Source organism: Hydra vulgaris, chromosome 07 (assembly GCF_038396675.1).
Source record: "Hydra vulgaris chromosome 07, alternate assembly HydraT2T_AEP".
Lineage (NCBI taxonomy): Eukaryota > Metazoa > Cnidaria > Hydrozoa > Anthoathecata > Hydridae > Hydra > Hydra vulgaris.
In genome coordinates, this window is record NC_088926.1 from 18070623 (window position 1) to 18095126 (window position 24504).

General features: G+C 25.7%; 1 protein-coding gene across 3 annotated transcripts in view; it reads left to right on the forward strand.

Annotated features, from left to right (window-relative positions):
• Positions 1-24504, forward strand: part of LOC100209748 (glycine dehydrogenase (decarboxylating), mitochondrial) — a 47046-nt gene that overhangs the window by 20413 nt on the left and 2129 nt on the right. For all 3 annotated transcript variants that reach the window (XM_065801255.1, XM_065801254.1, XM_065801253.1), the window contains exons 3-25: positions 2209-2344; positions 5009-5173; positions 5401-5478; positions 6834-6987; positions 7057-7168; positions 7765-7849; positions 10310-10512; positions 10591-10646; positions 12993-13079; positions 14168-14248; positions 15660-15760; positions 16337-16421; positions 16503-16544; positions 16681-16823; positions 16913-16988; positions 17076-17201; positions 17486-17565; positions 17938-18007; positions 18165-18277; positions 19487-19670; positions 19838-19913; positions 20135-20230; positions 20394-20501. In XM_065801255.1, coding sequence (XP_065657327.1) covers positions 2209-2344; positions 5009-5173; positions 5401-5478; positions 6834-6987; positions 7057-7168; positions 7765-7849; positions 10310-10512; positions 10591-10646; positions 12993-13079; positions 14168-14248; positions 15660-15760; positions 16337-16421; positions 16503-16544; positions 16681-16823; positions 16913-16988; positions 17076-17201; positions 17486-17565; positions 17938-18007; positions 18165-18277; positions 19487-19670; positions 19838-19913; positions 20135-20230; positions 20394-20501 — 2457 coding nt within the window. The remainder of the gene's footprint in view (positions 1-2208; positions 2345-5008; positions 5174-5400; positions 5479-6833; positions 6988-7056; positions 7169-7764; positions 7850-10309; positions 10513-10590; positions 10647-12992; positions 13080-14167; positions 14249-15659; positions 15761-16336; positions 16422-16502; positions 16545-16680; positions 16824-16912; positions 16989-17075; positions 17202-17485; positions 17566-17937; positions 18008-18164; positions 18278-19486; positions 19671-19837; positions 19914-20134; positions 20231-20393; positions 20502-24504) is intronic.

The window sequence follows — 24504 nt, forward strand, 5'->3', positions numbered from 1 at the left end:
ATTGATGAGATAATAATATTTTATTACAATAAAACAATCAATAAAAAAAAAGATTACATAATATTGTTTAATTTAATGACATAACTATTATGTAATAAAAACAATGCAAATGACATAACTATTATGTAATGAAAATAACAAGTAACAAATTTATAAATTTACAAAATATTTAACAATACTTGGTGATAACTTTGTAAAAATTTAAATCATATAACAAACATACTGGCTTTTTTTAAATAACTGACTCAAAAATAGATTAATAACAAATATAACTGTATTTAGTTCAATATATGAATTTGCTAACTTTTTTTTTTATTTTTAACTTATATTTTTTTAAATTTCTTCAGAAAAATTGAAAAACTAAAGCATCAGTAACTCCTCAGCAAAATATAAGGCCAAAATAAAATTGGTTCGTAAAGTAGATATATGTCTAATTTTTAAGAAAATTAAAATCAAAAGTTTTTTCTATCAGCAAAATATAAGGCCAAAATAAAATTCGTTCGTAAAGTAGATATATGTCTAATCTTTAAGAAAATTAAAATCAAAAGTTTTTTCTATCAGTCAGATTTTTTTTATAACTAAAGTTGCCATTGCTCTTTTTTATTGTCATTAGTTAAGGCGTTTTGTAGATCTTAAAATAGACTGTATTTTGTTGTATTGAGAGATACAAATCTATAATTTTCAGATTAAACAGGTTTTAAACTCCTTTAGTACCAAATTTTAGCTCCCAAAATTACTACAAGCACCTTATAAGGGTAATAGTAAACAGACACATATCCTGCATTTTTCCACCCTCATTATTCTGTCAAAATCTAACAAACTTTAGGTTGCTGTAAAGGGACAAAAAAATTTTTAAAAAAATTCAGTTTTTCCTAATTTAAATCTGTCATTGTTTTGGCATAACACAATGAAGCCAGGTCAGACCAAAATAAGTATTGGTCATCATTATGATATTCTTTAATAAAAGATACTAGTCGTTTCTTGATTTGAAGAATTTGGTTATCTTCAAGACCATTGGGTACAAAGTCTGTTTTTGAAATACCTTTATTAGAAATAAACAACTAGATAAGCGTTTTTTAATGAATTTTGTAGTTTTCTATATTTTACCAAGATGAGAAATGAGAATCAATTGCATCCTTAGCAAATTCTTTCTTGCGAAAAAAGATACCAATGCAAAATAATGACCAGCAGTTCATTAATTTGCATTTGTATCTTTTTTATTTTATTAGCTCTTTTATAATTAGATTTTTATTTTAGTATGCTGGTTTATGTCGAGATGATTTGTCCTAGTATATTTTCTATTTTAAATAAAATGTGTAAATTCTATTTCTATTACCTTCTTGTTCTGATGTCATTATTTTAGAAATGTGAAAATTTGTGATCTTAATGCAATATTCTACAATAAAATGAAGTTAATAATAATAATATAATAAGCAATTGCTACTACATCACAGCTGCTAAAGGACTGTGCCACGGGTGCTACTATGCCAACAAAATTTGAACTCTAACCACTATTGAACTTCTTAAAAATAACCATTGTTGTAAATGTAATTTAAAGACTGAAAGACAATCTTATCATAAATCTATTTAACCACAGACCTTTTAGTTCTAAAGCCACTACAGTCTAGGAATTGCTGTTCCATGGATGCTATATTTTACAAATATGACATTAGCAATTATTAGATTAAACATTAAGGCAAAATTAAACATTAGACAAAATTATTGAAAAGTTAAAATAAATTTTTTGTAATTACTGCAGTATTTTGCTGCAGTATTTCTTGCTTTAGCTATTTATTTTAGCTACGCTTATCTGTATGTTTTTTTTTTTTTATTATCTAACTTTTTTTTTTGCAGTTATACTTATTACTGTAGCAATGTTGTGATAATTGAGTTAGGGTAATTGAAAAAAAAAGATTTTTATTCATATAGTTCTAGTATTTATTTTTATTTTTGTACATATTCATAATATTATAAATTGTATTTATCTTAGCAATTTTTATTATAAGTAACATGTTAGCATCAAGTCCTATTGTGTAGTTAAGTAGCTTAATGCAAAAAATTTTAACATTTAAGTTAGCTTAAATTCAAATAATAATTTATTATAGATTTTTGCTTACTTTGTCTTTTATATTATTTCAATCAATCCTTTTATCAATTAGGTCAAAAGATCAAGTTTTTGATTTGAAAATATTGTTTTTTAATTTTTAGCTGAGGCTGAATGCCTTGCTCATTTGCGCCAATATGGTCGTCAAAACATGGTATGGCGTTCCTATATTGGTATGGGATACTACAACACAAATGTCCCTACAACAATTCTCAGAAATATTCTAGAAAACCCTGGATGGTATATAGCTTTTAATAATCAGTTTTTATTTCCAATTTATAAATATAAGAATCATTAAGGTTTTCATGAAAATATTTTTAAATTTCAAAATGGTTGTCCCTATTAAATTTTTGTTTATAACACATCTTGTTATATATTGTTTTTAAAAATTCTGACTTTTAATCAGTAAAAAATTAATTTTAATCAGTCGGGTATGTTAAGAAATAAATTTGCAAAATTGTTGAGAAAGCTCTTTCTTAACTGATTTCTATTTTCACTGGTTAGCTCCCAACCACTTAAGTTTATCTTCTAGTAGTTTTGATTTTCTTTTAGTATTATGGAAGTACTGGTGTAGTAGGAGTCTGAAAATTTGATTTGTGACTAATAATAGTTTATTTTGAAAAGTTATTTAGTAAAATATTGTTTAACTTAAATGAATAATTTACTTTACTCAAAATCAAATCTAAATTTTAAAACTACTTTTAACAATGAAACATTAATAGGTAATATTAAAAATATTTACAGAAACCAGAAAATTTTTTATATATTTGATGATTCAATACAATAGCACAAAATAATTTAGTTTAATAGATAAATAGTTGCATAAATAATATATTGTATAATACAGGGCTTGAATTATGCGTATTGCGATCGCGAATCGCGATTACTTTTTGCACCTTCGCGATTAGTTTTTTCTTAAAATTTTTTTTTTTGCGATCTTTCTTTTTTTATTTTAGAAGTGTTCTTTTACACTATAAAACTGCAGTGACTTCTAAAATAAAGTAAAAGAAAGAAAAATAAAAGATTTAGAAAATCAATTAGCAAAAATGTTCAAATGCAGGAAAAAGACCGGTTGTTTAAGGAAAGAAAAATTTATAAAAAACAAACTATTAAATACCTATTCGAATCAAGAAATAAAAGATTTTGATTGAAAAAAGAAATAAAAGTTAATTGATTGAAAAGTCACTTTCTTAACTCGAATTCTCAAGGGCTTTATTCCGATTTAGCTCATGAACAAATTTAATTTAATTTATATATATTATAGCTTATGAACAAATTTAATGATATTTTTATAAGTTTATTTTGCAAAGAATAGTGGAAGGCAATATAGACTCTAAATAGTTATTAAAAAAAAACTATAAAGTTTGTTAGTACACTTGCTAATTTTAAATAGCAATAAATGGATGCAAATAAGGACCACAGATGCAGATTACCTACAGTTAAAAAGTGGGAAAAACATTTTAATTGCGAGTTAGAATATGGTTTAAATGGAAATGAAGTTATAAGATTAAGATGCAGTTTATGTAAACAATTTGAAAAACGGATAAGTCAAACAAAATTGTTTTCCATCAATCAAACCAGGAACAATATCAATAAAAAAGATTCACTGGGATCGCACTTAAGCAGTGCGCAACATAAAGAGGCCACGCAAATTCATCAACAAACAACATTAGGTTCAGTTTCATTATCCAATCATGTTATTCATAATACTCCAATCGGGTGTGGTTTACGTAAAATGTCCGTAAAAGACGCTGACTTGTTACGGAAAAAGTTTAATATTGCGTCTTACTTGGCAAAACTTAAATCATAAATCAAAAAAAGTATTAGATCGTAAAAGATTCTATTATTTAGACACATTTTTTTCTTTCGCTTTATTTTATTGAATGAAAAAAGTGAGAGCTAACTTTTATTAAAAAAACACATTGAATGAAAAAGCAATAGATAGAAATATCATGGGAATTTGATAAGGTTACTTAGATAAGAAAACTTACTTAATAAGAATTTAATTATTCTTGTTTGTGATTGTGCAGGTTTTCGTGAAAATGTTAAGTTTTAACATTTTATCACGATGATGTTTTCGTCATTTTTAATAGTTTTTTATAACTGTTTTAAATTTATAGATTGTTTTGTTAGAGTTTTAAATAATTTTACTGTTAAAAATTTATAGAAAATTAAATATTCTAGTTGTTTTAAACAGTTTAAAATATGTAAATAAAATAGAAAATGAAATAATTAATTAAAAGAAGATTATATCAAGTTCATTGATTTTACAAAAATACAGCCGTTAGATTTAATGCAATATAATAATAGTAATAATGTAAATTATAACTAAAGCTACTTTACAACCGCTGAACGTAAATGTTATGACATCTTATGCAAAAATGAGACTTATTATATATGTTATTATAAATAAGTTAAAATAAATAATGCCCCCTCCCCTCCGGCGGGAGTGGAGGTGGGGTTATGAGCAACAAAAAAATCGCGATTAGATTTTTTTATGTTAATTCGAGCCCTGTAATATATATTTTTTTATTTCGGTGCAATGAACAAATAAGAAATAATGGAACAGGATAAAGAGTTCATTAAAGTTTTTAGAGTATAATCCCCATTGCCAACTTTAAAATTAGATTTTTAATTATTATTTCTTACAAGAATGTACAAATAATTTAAAAAAAGATTGCGTTTTAAATGTAAATTATAGGCGAGCAGAACAGCATTAAACTCGAACAATAAAGCAAGAAACAATAAATTTTTGGAAAACAACTCTTATATAATTATAAGTATTATTTTCATTACTGTAATTCAAGATATATAAGGCTTTAATTTCTTACTGTATTAATTTTTTTTTTTTTTAGAATTTTTAAATAGCTTAATGTTTTGTCAACAAATATTTTTTGTTTTTAGGACAACACAATACACTCCTTATCAACCAGAAATATCACAGGGGCGTCTAGAATCCTTGCTTAATTTTCAAACAATGATTAGTGATTTAACAGGTCTTGAATTTTCTAATTCGTCGCTTTTAGACGAGGGCACTGCTGCAGCGGAAGCTTTAGGTCTAGCTTTTAGGTAGAATAATAATTTTTTTAAATTTAACTTTACAAAGTGTAATCAATCTTAGTAAACTTTTATTTTTAAGGTTTTTATCAATTTTAATATATTAGCTGTTTTGTTTTTGATTTGCTTATAAATATATGCAATATTTATAAATAAAAATATTGCATATAAATATAAATAGATTTTTTTATATTAATGTCTTTATATACTTTACAAATGTTTGGAAACAATTTTTTTAGGCACACTAAAAAGAAGAAGTTTTATGTCGATGAAAATTGCCATCCACAGACAATTGCAGTTGTACAAACACGAGCTAGGTTAGTTTTGTTTACAATTTTTTGTAAAAGGTTGCCCGTCTTTTGTATGTTTTCAATAACTTTACAATAGCAACTGAGACCTTTCATTAAGGAAAGTACGTAATAGTTTATTTGGATTTGAAGTTAGTTCTTTTTAATTTGTATTTTCTGTTGAAACAGCTGAATTAACTTTTAATTAGAGAACCAGAATATTTAAAATGTTTTTTCTTTGTCTCTTTTTCTAATTTGTGATGGGTTTTCAAAAAATCAACCATATTTCCTTTGCATATGGTTCATGTTGACATTATTTGCTGAATAGATTCTTAGTCAAAAACAGTTTTGTTCTGGCTAAAATCTAATAAGTGAGTTTCTAATTAGGATAGCAGTTAACATCTACTATGTAGAGTTTGATTGGTAATCAAATTTCATTAAATTTAATTTATTTATAGCATTTAATTTATCTTAGTCTATTTGAATTAGTAGTTAATTCTGCTGGCTATCAGCATTTTTGATAAGTGATCTGTATTAATTTTGTTCTTGTCTGAACAAAAATAATACAGATCACTTATCAAAAATGCTGATAGCCAGCAGAATTAACTACTAATTCAAATAGACTAAGATAAATTAAATGCTATAAATAAATTAAATTTAATGAAATTTGATTACCAATCAAACTCTACATAGTAGATGTTAACTGCTATCCTAATTAGAAACTCACTTATTAGATTTTAGCCAGAACAAAACTGTTTTTGACTAAGAATCTATTCAGCAAATAATGTCAACATGAACCATATGCAAAGGAAATATGGTTGATTTTTTGAAAACCCATCACAAAACAAAAGTTTTGATCAGACAAGAACTTTTTTATTTTCTTAAAATTTCAAAAAGAAAAATTTGCTAAAAATCTTGTAAGATTCTTAGCAAATTTCTCTTCCTTTAATAATGATGAAAAACAAACAAAAATTTGCCAAAAAAGATATCTTTTATATATGTGATGTAGCTGCCCAAACTCAAATCTTTAGTTGATTTATGTACTATGGCTATTTCAAAGTGATGTTTTATGAAAAGTTAAACAAAAAAATATAATTTTTACCAAGTTTTGATAATTGCTTTATGGCCAATACCAAATTGTTTTAGGGTTTTAAGGAACCCTGGGTCTCTCCAAGCTCCCAATTATTTGGTTTGGACCTATTATTATCAAAAAAGCAATTTTTTTAGAAGTAAATCAACTTGAGTCTCAAATTTAAGTGAATTTAAATAAAAGTTTTAAAAACAATATTGATTTTTTTTAAGAAGTCTTGAATATAATATGATTACTATTTTCAAAATTTTAAATTTATTTATATTTATTAAACTGTCTATATTTTTTAAACTAGCACGATTGGTGATGGAATGCAAATAATTGTTGGTAATTATGAAAACTTTGACTTTTCAAAAGAAGACATTGCTGGTGTTCTTTTCCAGTACCCTGATACAAACGGAAAAATCAATTCCTTTGAGCAATTAGTAAAGAAGGCTCATGAGGGAAAGGTAAATTTTAATTTATATAAAAATATTTATTATATTTGATATTTAGTTTATTTTTTTAATGTTTTTTAGGCATTAGCGTGCTGTGCAACTGACTTGCTTGCATTGACTATGTTAAAACCACCTGGAGAGTTTGGTTGTGATGTTGCACTAGGAAGTAGTCAACGGTTTGGTGTGCCACTTGGTGAGCTCTTTCATATTTCAAATAAAAGCAGTTTATTAGCATTTTTTTAATAAAATGAATTTTGTTAATTTGTTTTGTTAAGATAATATTATAATATAATCTCTATTTAGTTATATTTTATTATATAATTTATATATTTGATTGATCTGTTATTCATTTAGTTTATTGATCTGTTATTTATTTAGTTTATTGATCTGTTATTTGTAAGTTGATTGATCTGTTATATTTAGTTTATTTTGTTCTGTTATTTGTTAGTTGATTGATCTGTTATATTTAGTTTATTTTGTTCTGTTAGTTAATTGATATGTTATATTTAGTTTATTTTGTTCTGTTAGTTAATTGATCTGTTATATTTAGTTTATTTTGTTCTGTTATTTGTTAGTTGATTGATCTGTTATATTTAGCTTATTTTGTTCTGTTATTTGCAAGAGAATATTATAAAAGAATTTTTAGTATTTTTAACGCAAAATTTTATAAATCAAACTCATCCCCAAAAAATTTTTACATATGATAAGAAAATTCATAATAAGCATCAGTTATTTTCTTTTTATTTGTACTAATTATGATTGTATAAATGCATATTTAAATCATTTTAGGGTACGGTGGTCCTCATGCTGCATTTTTTGCAGTAACAGATAAGTTCAAAAGAATGTTACCAGGAAGAGTTGTGGGAATATCAAAGTAAGCAAATTGTGCTTTTTGTGTATTTAACTTTGATTATAAAATTTTTTTTTGTTAACAAAGTAGACTAGTAGTCTACCTATTTTTTAGTCTTGATTAATGATTAAGTACTTTTTTCAACATTACTTAATCATTCGATATATGTACTGAAGCCACTGCAGCTCCCTACTTCAGTATGATGCCATTAGTATAATTATTTTGAATAATCTGATTTTTATTGGTAGATATTTTGAATAATTAGCAAAATATTTTGCTGATTTTTTTTTATCTAAGACTAAATGTACTTTTGTGGACTTTTTGTAAGACTAAATGTACTATTGTGGTATTTCTAAAGGTTTTTTGCATCTCTTGAAGTAAACCATAAAACATCTGGAGTTAAACGTCATTAGATTCTGACACAGTCTTATGACTTTTTACAAAATTGGTTGTGGCAGAGAATTTGTGATACAGTTTTTAAATATTATGAACATGCCACCCACTATGAATTATCAAAAGTTACCCACTATGAATTATCAATTAGTTGTCAACAATAAGTTGCATAATGTGTATCATAATGGTAGTATGAAATAGGCTGCTATGAAAGTAAGAAGAAGTTTGTTAAAATCAGTTGTTAAAGTAAATAGTTTCTTCAAGGTACAATCAACAATCTTGTTGATTGTACCTTGAAGAAATTATTTACTTAAGCAAATTATTTTTGAAATTTTTTAAAAGGTTCTCTTAACTAACTATTTATCTTTATATCACAAAGTATTTAAAAAGCTTTAAAATTTTGCTCAAGATATTTATTTGAATTTATCATTTCAGGATTTATTTAAAAATTTTAGTAAGCCAGTTTAATTGATTTTTCAGTGTTATTCAATTCTCTGCTGCACAGATTAAAGCAGATTTGTTTTTTTGTAAAGAACATTACATACTGCTAAATGAACTCCATGGGAAAAACACAGCTAATGTTCAATACCACTTAGCTGTCTACAATTTTTCACTATGGATGCTTCGTCAGTAACACTTGCTATGATCTGGCTTTTTATCGATAAGCTGAAACTGTTTCTTTTTTATTGGCGCACTTATGCTTATTTACTCTTATGCCAGTTTGCATAAGTGCAAATTAGCATAAGTGCGCGCTTATGTCAATGTTGCTTTTGGTGCATTTATGCCAAAAATGCATTTATGCCAGTTCGCACTTATGCCAGTTTTTGCAACTGCTTCGCACTTATGCCAGTTTGCACTTATGACTATGTTTGCAAATTCTTTTGGCACACTTATGCCAGTTTTTGCAACTGGTTTGCACTTATGAAATTTACACTTATTCAGCCTCCCCAGATTTACATTTACCTAATTTTTTGCTGGTTTAAATCCGTTCCGGAAAAAAGAAGAAAAAAACAATTGCTGCTCCAACCCATATACTTTTTCGGTATGGTGGCACTCCCTTGAATATTCTACCTTTATAAGTATTGAAGCTCTCATAGCTACTGTTTCAGATTGATGTCATATTGTGTAGCTAAATGTGCAATATATATATATATATATATATATATATATATATATATATATATATATATATGTATATATATATGTATATATATATATAATTTTATTATAATATATATATATATATATATGCATACATATATGTATAAATATATATATATATATGCATACATATATGTATAAATATATATATATATATATATATATATATATATATATATATATATATATATATATATATATATATATATTTCAGATTGATCTCACTGTTTAGCCAAATGTGCAATAATATATATTAAATTTGTTGTAATAGCATAAATTTTGTAATAAGTCTGATAAATATAAAAATTTTTTTCAGTTTCAACAGCATGTTTTGATTATACAATAATCATTTTCAAGTATAAAACTGTTAAATATAAAAACTATTTAATATATAGTAAAAACAAACATTAATTTTATTTGTTAATCAAGAAAATAAAATTAATATTATTTGTTAATCAAGAGCTGGAGTAATACCGTGAAATTAAAAACCTGTTTATTAAGATCAGGTTTTTCCCACATAATGCTTCTTTGATTTTTAACTGATGCAAAGTTTGGGCGCAGTCTAATACTGAAAAAAAGTCTTTATTTATTGACTACATTAAAGCAACTAGTTATTGAATAAATATATTGATTTATATGAGAAGTTTTTTGTAATCTTAAATGTTCCTCAGTTCTTTTACTCAAATGTTGAGTGGTTTGACCCACATAACAAGTATTACAGCTTTTACACACAAATTTATAAATGACATTTGAGAAAAGATTTCAAGGAGTTTTATCTTTTGATGAAAAATTTGCATTAATTTTAAAGGGTGAAAATGCTAATTTAATATTTACTCGGAATTAGGGTTGGCATTTTTTGAATGCCAACCCTAATTCTGAGTGCTGATATAAATATATATATAAAAGATTTTTAAAAAACTGTTTTAAAAGGGATTCTCATGGAAATCCATGTTATCGCCTTGCACTACAAACACGAGAGCAACACATCCGACGTGACAAAGCAACTAGTAATATTTGCACAGCTCAAGCTCTTCTTGCCAACATGTCTGTTATGTTTGCCATATATCATGGTCCAAGTGGCTTGGAAAAAATTGCTAAACGAGTTCATAATGCAGCTTTAATTTTGGCTGAAGGTATTTCAAGCATTTTTATTGTTGATTTTTTTTTGTAATTATTAAAATAGACTTGAATTTTATTTTTACTTGTCTTAGGTTTGAAAAAGGCTGGATACACACTTGCTCCAGGACAATTTTTTGACACAATTAAGGTATGCTGGTTCTAGTAGTGCTTGCTGTGTTATTTAATGTTATCTCTAAAAATATTTCAAAATTAAAAAGAATAAAAAAAAAAAGATGAAATTTTCAACTTTGCTAAAAAAGATCTTTCGTTTGTCTGCTTGTTTTTTTCATTTTCATCAAAAAATCAATCAAAGTGATGATTGTAATTTTGTTCTTGCTTACAGAATTTAACAGCTAATCCAAATTAAGTTATGTATAGTTTTGTTTGTCTTTATATAGATACTGAGCAAACAAGTTAAGACATTATATAGATACTGAACAAATAAGTTAAGGAATTATGTAGATACTGATAAACAAGTGTCTTCAGTTTACCAATCTCTATTCTGTTATTGTTAGACAGAATAGACATTCTTTTATTTGCTTAGCTAAGTCACTGCTCCATAAGATTTTGATCATATGAGACATTGTTGTGTCAGATGTGAGAAGCAATACATCGAGTCAAAAAAGTCATATATATGCTCATTTCATAGTTACAAGTGCTTTATCAAAATTAACAACTTTGTTAAACACTCTCATTCAAGCTATTCTAATGATTTAGTTAAGTTGACATAGATCAACATTTTTTACACTGTTTCTATAGTTTGATTAATTGTTGCAGCAAAAGAATGGGTTGTTACACTGTGTCATAATGTTAAGCTGAATTTTTTCATCAAGTTGTTAGATGTTTATGCAAAATATCGCTATTTGTTAATGATTTTTGAAACTTAATATTCACGAAATGAATTTCACAAAAGTTCTTACCTTTTGGTTTAAGTTATATAAGTTATCTACCATTTCTGACTCATTTCTGTCTTCATTGTCAATTTTAAGTTCATCAGTTTTATCTTGATTATATAATTCACTGTCTATGTCATCAGATGAAGATTTATATTCAGATTTTGTTTTGTTTTGTAGAGGACATCAAGATTGAAAAAGAATAATAGGTGTACATCATGTACAATTTTTTATATAACATGAAATTGTTAGTCATATTACACAGAACATCTTTATGTTAATTTAATTTTAAAAGCGATCTTATGTTAATTTAATTTTAAAAGAGTCCAAAAGATAATGCAACAAAAATTAACAATTGAATTTAGAAAAAACATTTTTAACAACTCATAAGTCTGTGGAAAAAAGAGTGAATTAATTTCATGCTTATAATAACTACCATTGCATGGAGATCTGGTATATAGATTTGATGCATGACTTGGTTTATGATTTCTAAGATATATAAATAGATAAAGTGTAGAAGATCTAGATAAATTCATTCACTGAGTATGTTACTATTAAAAGATTCAGGAATAATCGATTTAAAATTTTTTCTATATTCTGAAATACATGTTCATTGTGTCATCAGGTTGTGTCAAATATGTCCATCGGTGAAATTAACCCACATAGGTAAAATATAGGGTTCCGCCATGACATAAAGTTAAAATGGCTCAAAAAGGAGAAGAATGGTGTGAGAGATTAGAGAGAAAAACCTTTTTTATAAATAAGCCTTATGATGAGGAGATCATATTTAGAAGACACTTTTTAGATATCAGAGATAACAAAATCAACATTAATAATAACTCTTATAATGAGTAAATCACTTGGAAGATTTAAATTTGATTATCCGAAATTGCTAGATTCAAGATAATAAATACACCTTGCTATTAGTATTATAAATATATTGAATCCATATAATGTAATCCAATCAATGATGAAGAATATGGTTTGATGGCAGTGGTGCAAAAAGTAGCAAACTATGGAGAAGAATATGATTCCATTTGTAACCACAACCAAGTTCATAACAAAATAAATTGCATATTTTTGTAGAGAAATTTAGCTCATTTACATATGAGTGTTAGTTTTGAATGAATAGAGTAGAATAAGTAGAAATGAGAAATAAAAATGGTTTAGAAATATCTAATGTAAGAGTACGAGGACTAATTTAACTCAAGTGGCATGATACAAATCAAGTAGTAATTAAGACACAAATCAAGTAGTAATCAAGACACAAATCAAGTAGTAATCAAGACCAGTTATCTATATTGATTGGAAATGAAGTTGGCAAGTTGATTACTTGGATTTTCACTATCTCTACTAGTTCTTAATTTCATATGGTATTATTTTTTTAATTTTAATTTTAACTAAACACTTCTTTTAGTCAGAAGTATTTAATATAATTACATTTTGTATTCAATATAATTACAATTTTTTTTTGTAGTTTTTAACTATTTTTTATTTTTTTAAATTCTATATATAAAAGTGCTTTAGTCTAGTTTTGTCGTTAAGTGAATACTTTGACTCAGCTTTTGATCCCAGTTTATAATACAAATTTTATTTTTCAGATCATCAATATCAGGGACATACCAAATATTCTAAAACGAGCTGATGAAAAAGAAATCAATTTAAGAGTTTTTAATGATGGCACATCTGTAAGTTTATATTTTTGTATAGTAATACTTTCTTAAGTTTATTTTGATGTTAACATCATTATAATTAAGATTTGAAAAAAAGTTACAACTTGATAGTGATACCCTGGTAGTGATAACCTGGTAATGATAGCCTTGATAGTGAAAACCTTGATAGTGATAACCTTGATAGTGATAACCTTGATAGTGATAACCTTAATAGTGATAACCTTGATAGTGATAACCTGATAGTGATAACCTGATAATGATAACCTGATAATGATAACCTGATAATAACATAATAACATAACCTGATATAACGATATAATAATAAGATAACCTTATATAACGATAAATGTAATAAGTAAATGTAATACAAGTATTATAAATTTTAAATTTAGAAAACTATAGGAAAAACTAAATTTGTTATTTTTGAAATTTATCTGAAAAATATCAGTAGAGTATTAGAAAATTTAGTACTCTAATTTTTCTCAACCTAAATTTAAACAATAGTTTTTTTAAAAAGTACCAGTCTAACTTAACATGAACACTTATATATTACATTCCAAAAATGCTAATCTCAACCTCTGAAAATGATTACTTTTTGAGATTTTTCAATAGATTAAAAACCAAGCTTAAATCATTTAAAAAACTGGGTTTTTTAAAATTATTTTTATTCATTAAAAAAACTGGTTTTTTTAATGAATAAAAATACACACGCATTTACACTCACACAGGTGTGTGTTAACCAGTGAAATTGGTTGTTGCTTTATTTTAAACAAAGTTTTTTCACTAAAAATGTTTCAATTTTAGAATTAAAAAATATTTTTGTAGTTTATTTTAAACTATATTTAACTATTTGGTAAAAAAAATTGACTTCATTAACTACGCACATGCATGTACACGCACACACATGTACACGCACATGCATATAGTAGTTATTATTTTTCGGATCCACAATTCCAAGTATTTTTTTTCCTCTTCACATATCATCTCTAAAAAGATAAATACCTGAGTATTATATTTTCCCTTGAATTTGGACCTTAAGAATCTACACCCAAAATTTTAAATATCCACCAATTTTCATGAAAAATTTTTTTTTTTATGCATAGCTTGGGATATCTATGGATGAAACTATCAGAGAAAAAGACTTAGACGATTTACTCTGGATATTTAATGCCAGTGAAAAGTCAGTAAGTACTTTTGTTTTACTATTTGATAAAAAATAAAACACAAAGAGATTTTATCTAAACACTTGCATATTAATTTGAGTTATAAAAAGGTTTTTATTAAACATAAATAAGTATTCACTTGTATGATGTTTGTTGATTTGAGCATTTATATGTTTATTAATGAATATTTTTTGTTTAATAATTGTGTTCTATATTCTTTTTTATTGATTATTTATTATGAAGTCAACCATAATAAAAAATGTATTTTTTATTATGGTTGACTTCATAATAAATAATCAATAAAAAAGAATAGAGATTAAAATAACTTAATAAAAATTTTTTTTTTTTTTTATTAAGTTATTTTTTTCTCCTGACAGCTTTCTACTTTTCTAATTATATGTCTAACTTTTAAGTTAGACATATAATCAGACGCTTAGAATTCTATAATATATTCTACACATAATTAGAATTCTAAGTTAAGTCAATGCTACTAGGTACACAATTTCTTGCTTAAATTCATTTAAGCTAAAATGCGCTACAATTACATTGATCTTGTATTATAACTATAATTTTTAGTGCTCATAAAAACACATATGTTTTTTGTTATTTCATTGGCTATATGTTTATTTCATGTTTCAACATTACCAATTAAATTATCACCTAAAAAAAATTTATTGCCTTGAGTTTTCTTTATTCAGAAAAAGCAAAAATAATTTAATATATAGTTAATATGTAAATAGTTGTTTATATTTTATTCAGCTGTTATTAGCTTTTATATAGTTTGTAGTTCAAGTCACCCAGTATTAACTTGTAGGGAGTGTTCGTCATTCAGCATTCTAAAAAATACTCAGATATAAACTTAACAGTCTTATAAAAATACGCAGTTGTAAAATCAAGCATTGGGAAATAACATTATATGGTTCCTTAAATAAATATTTAGATGCCATTGTTTTATTTTATTTATAGGATATAACTTTATATAGTTTTTTTATACAAATATGTTTACTATAATAAAGTTTACTTTAGTAGTAATATTTATTTAATAATATTTATTTAGTAATAATATTCGACTAATTTCAACTAATTTTGAGTAGCTTAAATATACTGAAATAAACATTAAAGCACTAAGTTCACCACAGATATCCATATTATCCTGTAATTGTTACTAAATTAATATGTAATTATATAAATAATACTAAACAATTTTTTAGTTATTTTAATCATTTTAATAGTTAGGTTATGAGCAGGTTACTTTTATTTCAACTGCTATGTTTCATACTACTTTACTTGTATGTAGACAACAACAAATCTTAAATTGCTAAGTTTTTTAATGTATTGTAAGCTTGTTTATTTTTACTTTGACAAGTTCAATCTGCATATACATGGATTTAGATTTACAGTTTGTAAACAGTGTTTAACATTATTTTACTAGGCAGATATTGCTAAGGGTATGAGTGATCCACCACAACAAAGTATTCTTAATTGTAATCTCATGCGATCCTCTTCTTTTATGAAACACCCAGTTTTTAATAGGTAAGAATATTTCAGAATTTTATTACTGCAGTTTTTTATTTTTGTTTCAAATTTTCATAATAATAGCTTGCAATTTTTGTTGTTTTAATAACAAAAATTAAATTGAAATCCAAAAAGATATTAATCTCACAATGTGATAAGCATAATTACTGTACTCTCACACTTTCTGATATTCCAATGAGATAAAATACAAAATTAAAAAAAAAAAAAGTGCAAACTTTTAAATATAAAAGAGCTTGCCCAATCATTATTATTTACAAGGTTTAAACACTAATAAAGCTAAAGTAAGACATTTTTGAAAAAAATGTTTCTATTTGTAAGAGGAAAAACGAAATGCAACTTTGTGGCATCGCAACAGAGGCTCAAACTTGGCAGCTAAATTCAACTTACAATTTAGCACTCAAGTTTTAGAAAAGCTTTTTTCCTTAAAAGTTTTTATATAAAGATCATTATTCTCCTTAATAAAATTTTTTTAATAAATTAATAATATTATATATATCCCATATAAAAATGGAAGAAAGTATTTTATACGAAAAGCATCTATTTTTAAGCTAAAAAATAAATCTTTTGTTTTAGCTATCAGAGTGAATCAAAAATTGTGCGATATATGAAGCTGCTAGAAAATAAGGATTTATCACTTGTCCATGCTATGATACCTTTAGTAAACTATTTTTTACTAATTTTGTATCCTTTTTTCTTTATCTGGCATTTCTTTTAATTTTACGTTATAAATTTATTTTAGGGTTCCTGCACTATGAAACTAAACAGCACAACTGAGATGATGGTTAGATTTGTAGAATTTATATTAAATTAATGAAATATTTTTAAACTTATAAGTATGTAGTGTTAAGTTGTTTTTAAAGTTATAAGAAAAAGTTAGTAATGTGAAAATTGTATTAAAACATGATTTAAATATTTAGGCAATAACATGGCCCAAGTTCTCAAACTTGCATCCTTTTATCCCAAAGTATCAAGCAGCTGGCTACTATCAACTATTTTCTGACCTAGAAAAAGATCTTGCTGAAATTACTGGTTTTGATGCAACATCTTTGCAACCAAATAGGTATTATTGTTTTTTAAAAATTGCAAAACTCAAGCTTTTAGGCTTAATGCTAACATTTCAAATAATAATGTTGTTTGCATTTTTTTTAGTGGTGCACAAGGAGAGTATGCAGGTCTCATGGTGATACGTGCATATCTTTTAAATAAAAATCAGGCTCACAGAAATGTATTTCTTTTTCTGCTGTGTGTTTTTTGCCTCTGCTGTGTATTTTGAAAGAGCTAACATGTAAATATTTTTTATTCTACATTATAGATATGCATTATTCCTAAGTCTGCTCATGGAACAAATCCTGCTAGTGCAGCAATGGCTGGTTTTAAAATAGTAGCAGTGGAATCAGATAAGATGGGTGGAATTGACATGACTGATTTAAAAAGCAAGGTAATTTATTCCCCAAAAACTTATATAAATTCTCCCCAAAAACTTATATAAATCTCATGAATTATATTTAACCCTTAAAGTATCTTTTATATTAAACATCTAAGAATACCAAAGTTAATTTTGTTACCTCATTTATAAGTTAGATATATAACTAACATATCATAAACAGGTATTTAACTACGGTATTGTATACAGTTTTGTAACTATGGCATTGTCTACAGGTTTGTATTTTGTAAAGAATTGTTTTACTTATTTTACTAAGTTAAAGCTAATTTTATTTTCAGGTAGAGAAAAATTCATCAAATCTTGGTGCCATTATGGTAACATATCCTTCAACTTCAGGTGTTTTTGAAGAAGATATTGTGTAAGTATTCATTTTTTTTTTTTTATAAATTCCCCTCAAAAAGGAAAGATCTAATCCTTAAGAGCTATTACCATTAAGGATGCTTTTGATTCTTTATCTCTTGAGTTTTTTAACTTTATAAATTGAATCTTAAAACTGTAAATAGAGTGAAAAATTTATATAATTTAAACTATTCCTGATTTAAATATAGTTAGATTTTTTGAAATTTTTTGATATGAAAAGATTATTTTTTTTCAAATCCAGAATTTTTAAAATCAAGATTTTTTTTTCCAAATGATATGAAAAGATTTTTTTTTCAAATCGAGTCAGCTTATGTTTTAGCCTTAAATGTTTTAGAAAAGTTGTTAATTAATCATTAATATTATTTTTCAGAGAAATTTGTGAGATGGTTCATAAGCATGGTGGTCAAGTATATCTTGATGGTGCAAACATGAATGCACAGGTTAAACTTTTATACTTTTAGACTAATAGAAATTCTTTATTGTTCTATTCACTATTGTTCGTAAACCGTGTTCATGTGTGTGTTTACATAAAAAATTTTAAATGTAATTTTAATTTAACTTATATCTGTTTAAAAAAATAAAATATGATGGATTTAGGTTGGTTTGTGTCGTCCCGGCGATTTCGGAGCAGATGTGTGTCATTTAAACTTGCATAAAACATTTTGCATACCTCACGGTGGTGGTGGTCCTGGAATGGGACCTATTTGTGTGTATGTTTTTTGTTGTTGTTGCTGTTAAGTATAGTTGTTAAATGTAAAAAAAGGTGCATTAAATTTTGCAACTTAATTTTAGTATAAATTTAATCAATGCTGTTTCCCAGCGACAGACAATAGGCTAAGTTTATTCTGTTTGCATAATCAATAAGGTAGGCCTCATATATTGTCATATCTTTTAGTATATTAAAAAAAAAAAACTACGTTAAAAGTAAATTCGAAATCATACAATTTATACAGATTTCTACTTTCAATCCTAACATGTTTATCTGCAAACATTTTGTTATTTTAAAGGTTTTTGTTTACCCTACCTTGCTAAAAGTTTAAAATCTATATTCACATATAGATTTTAAACTTTTATGGCTTTGATTCAACCTGCTATTTGAAGGGATGTTTTCAAAATTGAAAAATTATAGGCTTATGACTACAAGAAATGTACTGTAAATAATGAATATTAGAATGGAGAATTCGAAAAAAATTTTGTTATGAGGTTTTTTTACTGTAAGGTAAAATGTCGCTAAAAGTAAACTTTTCAGCAGGGGTAGTAACTGAGCAGACCATAGTGGTTTTATCTTATATTTACTTTCTACAATTTCAAAATAAATTATAATCATAAATTTTGCACATTTTCCATGAGCAACTGTTAGCCATGTGTAATAAATTATTAATAAATTAAATTTTATATTTTTAAATTGACCTAACACAAAAAGTATATAAATCTATTTAACAATAAATCTTTAATCTTTTTTTTTAATTATTTAATTTAATAATTTTTTTATCTTTTCATTAATTTTAAGTGATACAAAAATCTATCAATTTTAATATTTGAGGAAGAAATTTGTATTCTAAAGCTTTAATATCTAATGTACCAATAAATTATATACTCCATGAGCTTATTATGCACTTCTTTATCCCTGTCAAAAAATTAGGTATTAATAAATTTTATTGCTAAAATTTTCATGCAAAAATAACATTTTAGTTCTAAATGAGAGAATTTAATATTCATATTTAATTTTATAATTCAAAAATTTTACAAAACATGATAGACAAAAACTTGGTACTGAGTTTCATTTTATTTTTCAATGTTGAACTAAACTTAATGAAAATGCACCGTTTTTATTTGTACACATTTTTACCTGTTACCTGTTATCATTATCACTATATTAATAATCATTATTGTGTAAATTTATGGGTTTTTTGTTGTAGCAAAAAGCACTTGATTCCATTCCTTCCTACTCATCCTATAGTACCACCTGTAGGCACTGATTCTGCAAATGCTAAACCTTTTGGTACAATGGCAGCTGCACCATATGGATCAGCAGTCATTTTAACAATTCCTTGGGCTTATATTAAAATGATGGGATCAAATGGATTAAAAAAAGCAACACAGGTAAAAAAAAAATTATGAATTGATATTATATTTTACATATATAAAAATTTAAAGCTAATTTATTGGTATATTTATTGATTTTTTTAAAAAGGTGAGACTGTAATGAACATTACATTTTTTTGTTATAAGTTTTTTTTAATAAATTATTTTTGTTATCATAATTTCAGTTGGCTATTTTGAATGCTAACTACATGATGAAAAGACTAGAAGATCATTATGAGTTACGCTTCCATGGCAAGCATGGTTAGCTTTTATTTCTGTGTAAACTTTTGATATAATTTTTTTTTCTGTTATTGATTAAATAGTGCTAAGTAAAAAAAAATAACTATATTTATTGCTTATTTTCTGGTAAAGCTTTAAAAAAATTTTTTTTCTTAAACTGTCTTGTTATATGTGCAGTTAGCATTAAACAAGTATAAACTTAGTAATGACATTTTTTTCTTGGGTTGATTTTTTTAATTAAGGACATTGTGCTCATGAGTTCATTGTTGATTGCAGAAGATTTAAGCACAGTGCTGATATTGAAGTAATTGATATTGCAAAACGACTGCAAGATTATGGTAAATAAATGCTCTTTGTTATTATTAATAGTTTTTGTAATATTAAGTGTGTGAAGTAGAATTTTCTCTTCTTTTTAAAATAATTCAAGTATTTACTTAACTAAAATTATTATTAACTTATTTAGCTATTAAAATGTGTTAATTTTACTTTGTATTTTCATAGGATTTCATTCTCCAACAATGGCATGGCCTATTAGTACTGCTCTGATGATTGAGCCTACAGAGAGTGAAACTAAGGCTGAGCTTGATAGGTTATGTGATGCTCTAATATGTAAGTGTTTCTTTTTGTTTGTTTTTTTGTTTTTCTTTTTATATAATTTATTAGGATGGATTTTAAAAATTTTTTCTTTTATATTGAATCTGGATTTGGACTTATTAGTACAATTTTTTATTCATCATCATTTTCTAATATTTAATGATAAAGATATAAGAATTAATTTTAAAAATGATTTTCTTGTTTCATTTAATGTGAAAAATTTGTTTCGCCTGAAGAAACTATTTAATAAGCTGTTGCAAAAATATTTGTAAATTGATTATTAAATGTCTAAGTATAATCTTATTAAATTATTCCAATTGGCTACTTTTAATTTTCATTTTTTATTTTATGATAAATGCTATGATCTGATGGTGTAGAAAGGTTAGCCTGACAATTTATTTTTGACATGTAGAAAAAATTATCTTAATTAATTCAATAGTAATAAGCCTTCATTTATAAATAATAATGTGGTGATATTTTTGCATGTCGCACATTTAAAATTAGAAACACATGGCATGGTTACAATGTTAATATTTAAAACACTGAAATAATTTTTTTTTTAAATCAATATCCCGTTAAACTTATAGACAAATGTATTGATTAAATGTATTGATTAACATTTAAATCAAAAACATAAAGAACCCAAAACAATTAATGATCTAAGTATATGTAAATACTTTAAATTTCCCTTACATTGGTAAAAAAAAAGAAAAAAAATTTATTATAAATTTTTTCTTGTAAAAACATCATTCACTCCTAATTTATATCATTCACTCCTAGATTTACTTCTTAAAAAAAACAAACCCAATTTTGTTTTAAACCGTATTACAGTGTTTGTTACATACAGTTCAATATTTTCCTTAACGTGTTGGTGACCATATTAAGGAAGATAAAAAATCACACAATTTTCAAAATGATATATATAAAAACAACATGTGTTCAGTAAAAGTTTCAAAATGATATATATCAAAGCAACATGTAATTGATATTTCATAATTTCTAGGGAGGTTTGCTGAAATTAGAGCACCTACAGAATAAATATTTTTTAATTAAGATGGCCTAATTATGAAAACATTTATCATTTGTTTAATACGAACAGACAACTCTAATAAACTTTTAACCACAATTTGACTTTTAATTAGTTGCACTGTTATTAGAAATAAAATCAGTTTTGTTAAAGCACCAATTTGTTCCAATCAAGGCAACCAGTTTCCTAAATTGGAACACTTTGATTCCTTAATCAGAACAGCTTGCTTATTTTAAGAAAAATCCCAGTAAAATCAAGAAAAATCAATTAAATTTCTTTTCATCAAAGTGACAATTTAAACATTTAAAAGACTTATATTAAGAATAAAATTGTCTGGATAAAATTAAAATTTTTTATGAATAGTACTCAAGCTTTGACTAGCATGAAGTTCTATTATTTTATTGATTAGAAATCACTAAATAAAATTGTTTTTGAAGTTTATGATTGTAACTAGTTATTTTTAAATTGCAGACTTTTTTTAACCCTTTGATTTTATCACTTTTTAAGATTTTTTTTAAGAAAACTTTACTGTTCCAATCAAGGAAACTTTGAACTATTTTGCTATATCACTGCAATATCACTACCACATTAGAGTGGTATAGCAAAGGTATGAATCATGATCTCATAGACAGGAGTGTAAAAATTCAACTTTTAGTGAGAATTCTTTTATTTTGTTGCTGCTACCCATGCTGTGTTAATGCACAAAAATTGTGAATCCAAAATAAAATTTGTAGTGTTTAAATTTTTTTCTTTAAAAGTTAATTTCTCATGCAGCTTTCATATAATTTTTATTTCAACATTTATTATATTTGGCAGAAGTTTTTTGAGTATTCATTATGATTTGATACTGTACTAATCATTCACCTTGTTCTATACAATTTTTGATTTAAAAAATTTTTACTGTATATCAATTTGGTATATTATTTTTTACATTTAAGTTTGAAAAATAAACCGGTTTTGTTATTTGGTTTATATCATGGCAATACTTACTACAGGTCTTCTCGTCGCGAATCCATATTTTTGACTGGGGGCGGACAAAGTTACAGAAAATATAAAAAAAGGCTAAAAAAGTTTGCGAACTAATCCATTATTTTTAGTACAGTATTAATGCAAAAAATGTCTTTTGCGGTATTTATTAAATATCATCAAATTTAAATGAAACATTTTGAAAAAAAGTAATAAAATACAATATTTTTCAGAATAATGAGTGAGAAAATCTAAATCACAAAAAAATGACCAAACTTTAAAATAATGCAAAAAAAAAAAAAGGAAAAAAACATCAAAATATACATCAATAATGTTATAAAAAAACATACATAATAATTTTTCAATGTTATACAGATAACTTTAAAACCTTTAATGCAGGTTCCTTATTGGACTTTGGTGAAAAAAGCAAACAATAATTTTTAAGAAATATGTTTGATAATATTGTACCATGTTTCTTTAACATATTAAAGTTATAAATATCAGATATCATCATAAAAGTATTACACAATGACTTTCTGCACACTTTGTTTTTCTCAATTTCAAAAGTAATGAAACAAAAAAATACCCACTGCACACAGCAATCGAGAGGTATATTCAATCCACTGCGGCCCATAGTTTTTGTATAGTCTCCATATAACTGAAAATAAAATGCATTATCATTAAACAAATCATTTTCACTAACATCTTTTCTTGTAGTATAACCTGTAATATAAAACAAAGCTATTTTTGTACTCAGTGACAAAGATGATTCTAGTTCAGGCAATTGATTAATAATGTCACGAGATTCTTCACTTATAAAATAGCCACATTTTTGACAAGAATGCTGGATATCAATAGCATAATCTGTAACATCAACTTTTAATTGCAATAACAGTTTAGCTTTCTCAATGTTTAACTTTTCAACAACATTTTGAACTGTTATAAAGTATGTTCCACCTTAATCTTGCCTAAACTTACTGAATGCTTTTTCAATGTAATCTGTTGAAAACTCTCCAAACATAACAAAATCAAAATTGTTTATTAGCAAATAAATACACCTCTCTACGATTCCATAACATGTATGCCAAATTGAAGTACTTGTATCTTTAGTTTAAGATTTCATTCTATGACCTTCACCACTTATTTTAAATGCCATATCTCCAAAATCAAGTAAGTACTGCAAATTTATGTCTAATTGTGGTAGTGGTGTAGTGGTAGAGCGCTCGCTTCATATAGGAGAGGTTCCAAGTTCGATTCCCACCACGTCCCTGGTAGTACTGCGCTCAACTTGTTTCTCTGCGCAGCGGCCTTGTTCGTCAAGGTTCGTGTTTCGGAGTTATAGAGTTGAGAGAGGGTTATAACCACAATTAAGTAGCCTCCCCGTCTGAAGTGGCCTTCTGGGCCTTGGGGAGGTGAGTTGACAAAAAAAAAAAAATTCTTTAGAAATAGCTCTCTTTTGAAAAATTTAAAAATCTCATATCACCATAAATTTCTTTTACACTTTCAATTTTCCAAAATTAGTAACTTTTTCTAAAAAACAAATTGTTTCATTCATATTGCAAGGGTGGATAACTTTTGAATAAGTTTTTATTTCTGTTGCCGAAGACATCTGTGCTGATGACTGAGGTGTAATTTTGGTCTTTTTTCAAATTGTAATTCCTGCATTTTTTCCGTAATCCAGCTATTCCTAATATTTTTTAGTAGATGAACATAATCAAAAAGGAGAAAAATTCCACATTTTGTTAACCACGGTTTTCCTTCAGCTCTCTCAAATAATTTAAAAAAAGCTTGATTTGTTCGATTGCCATCACAAATAACTGAAATTCTTTTCCAGCTTGACTTAATCGAATTAATGACATAGCGTACTTGCTCAAACAAAAAAGAAGCATCCAAATGACAGACAGGTATCATTTTGCATAAAAAAGATGGTCCACCTTTTAAACATTTAACCATAATACCCAAAACACTATTTGCTTACAACTCTGGATTATTTTCTGCTTTTCCAAAAAGATAACCACCATGATA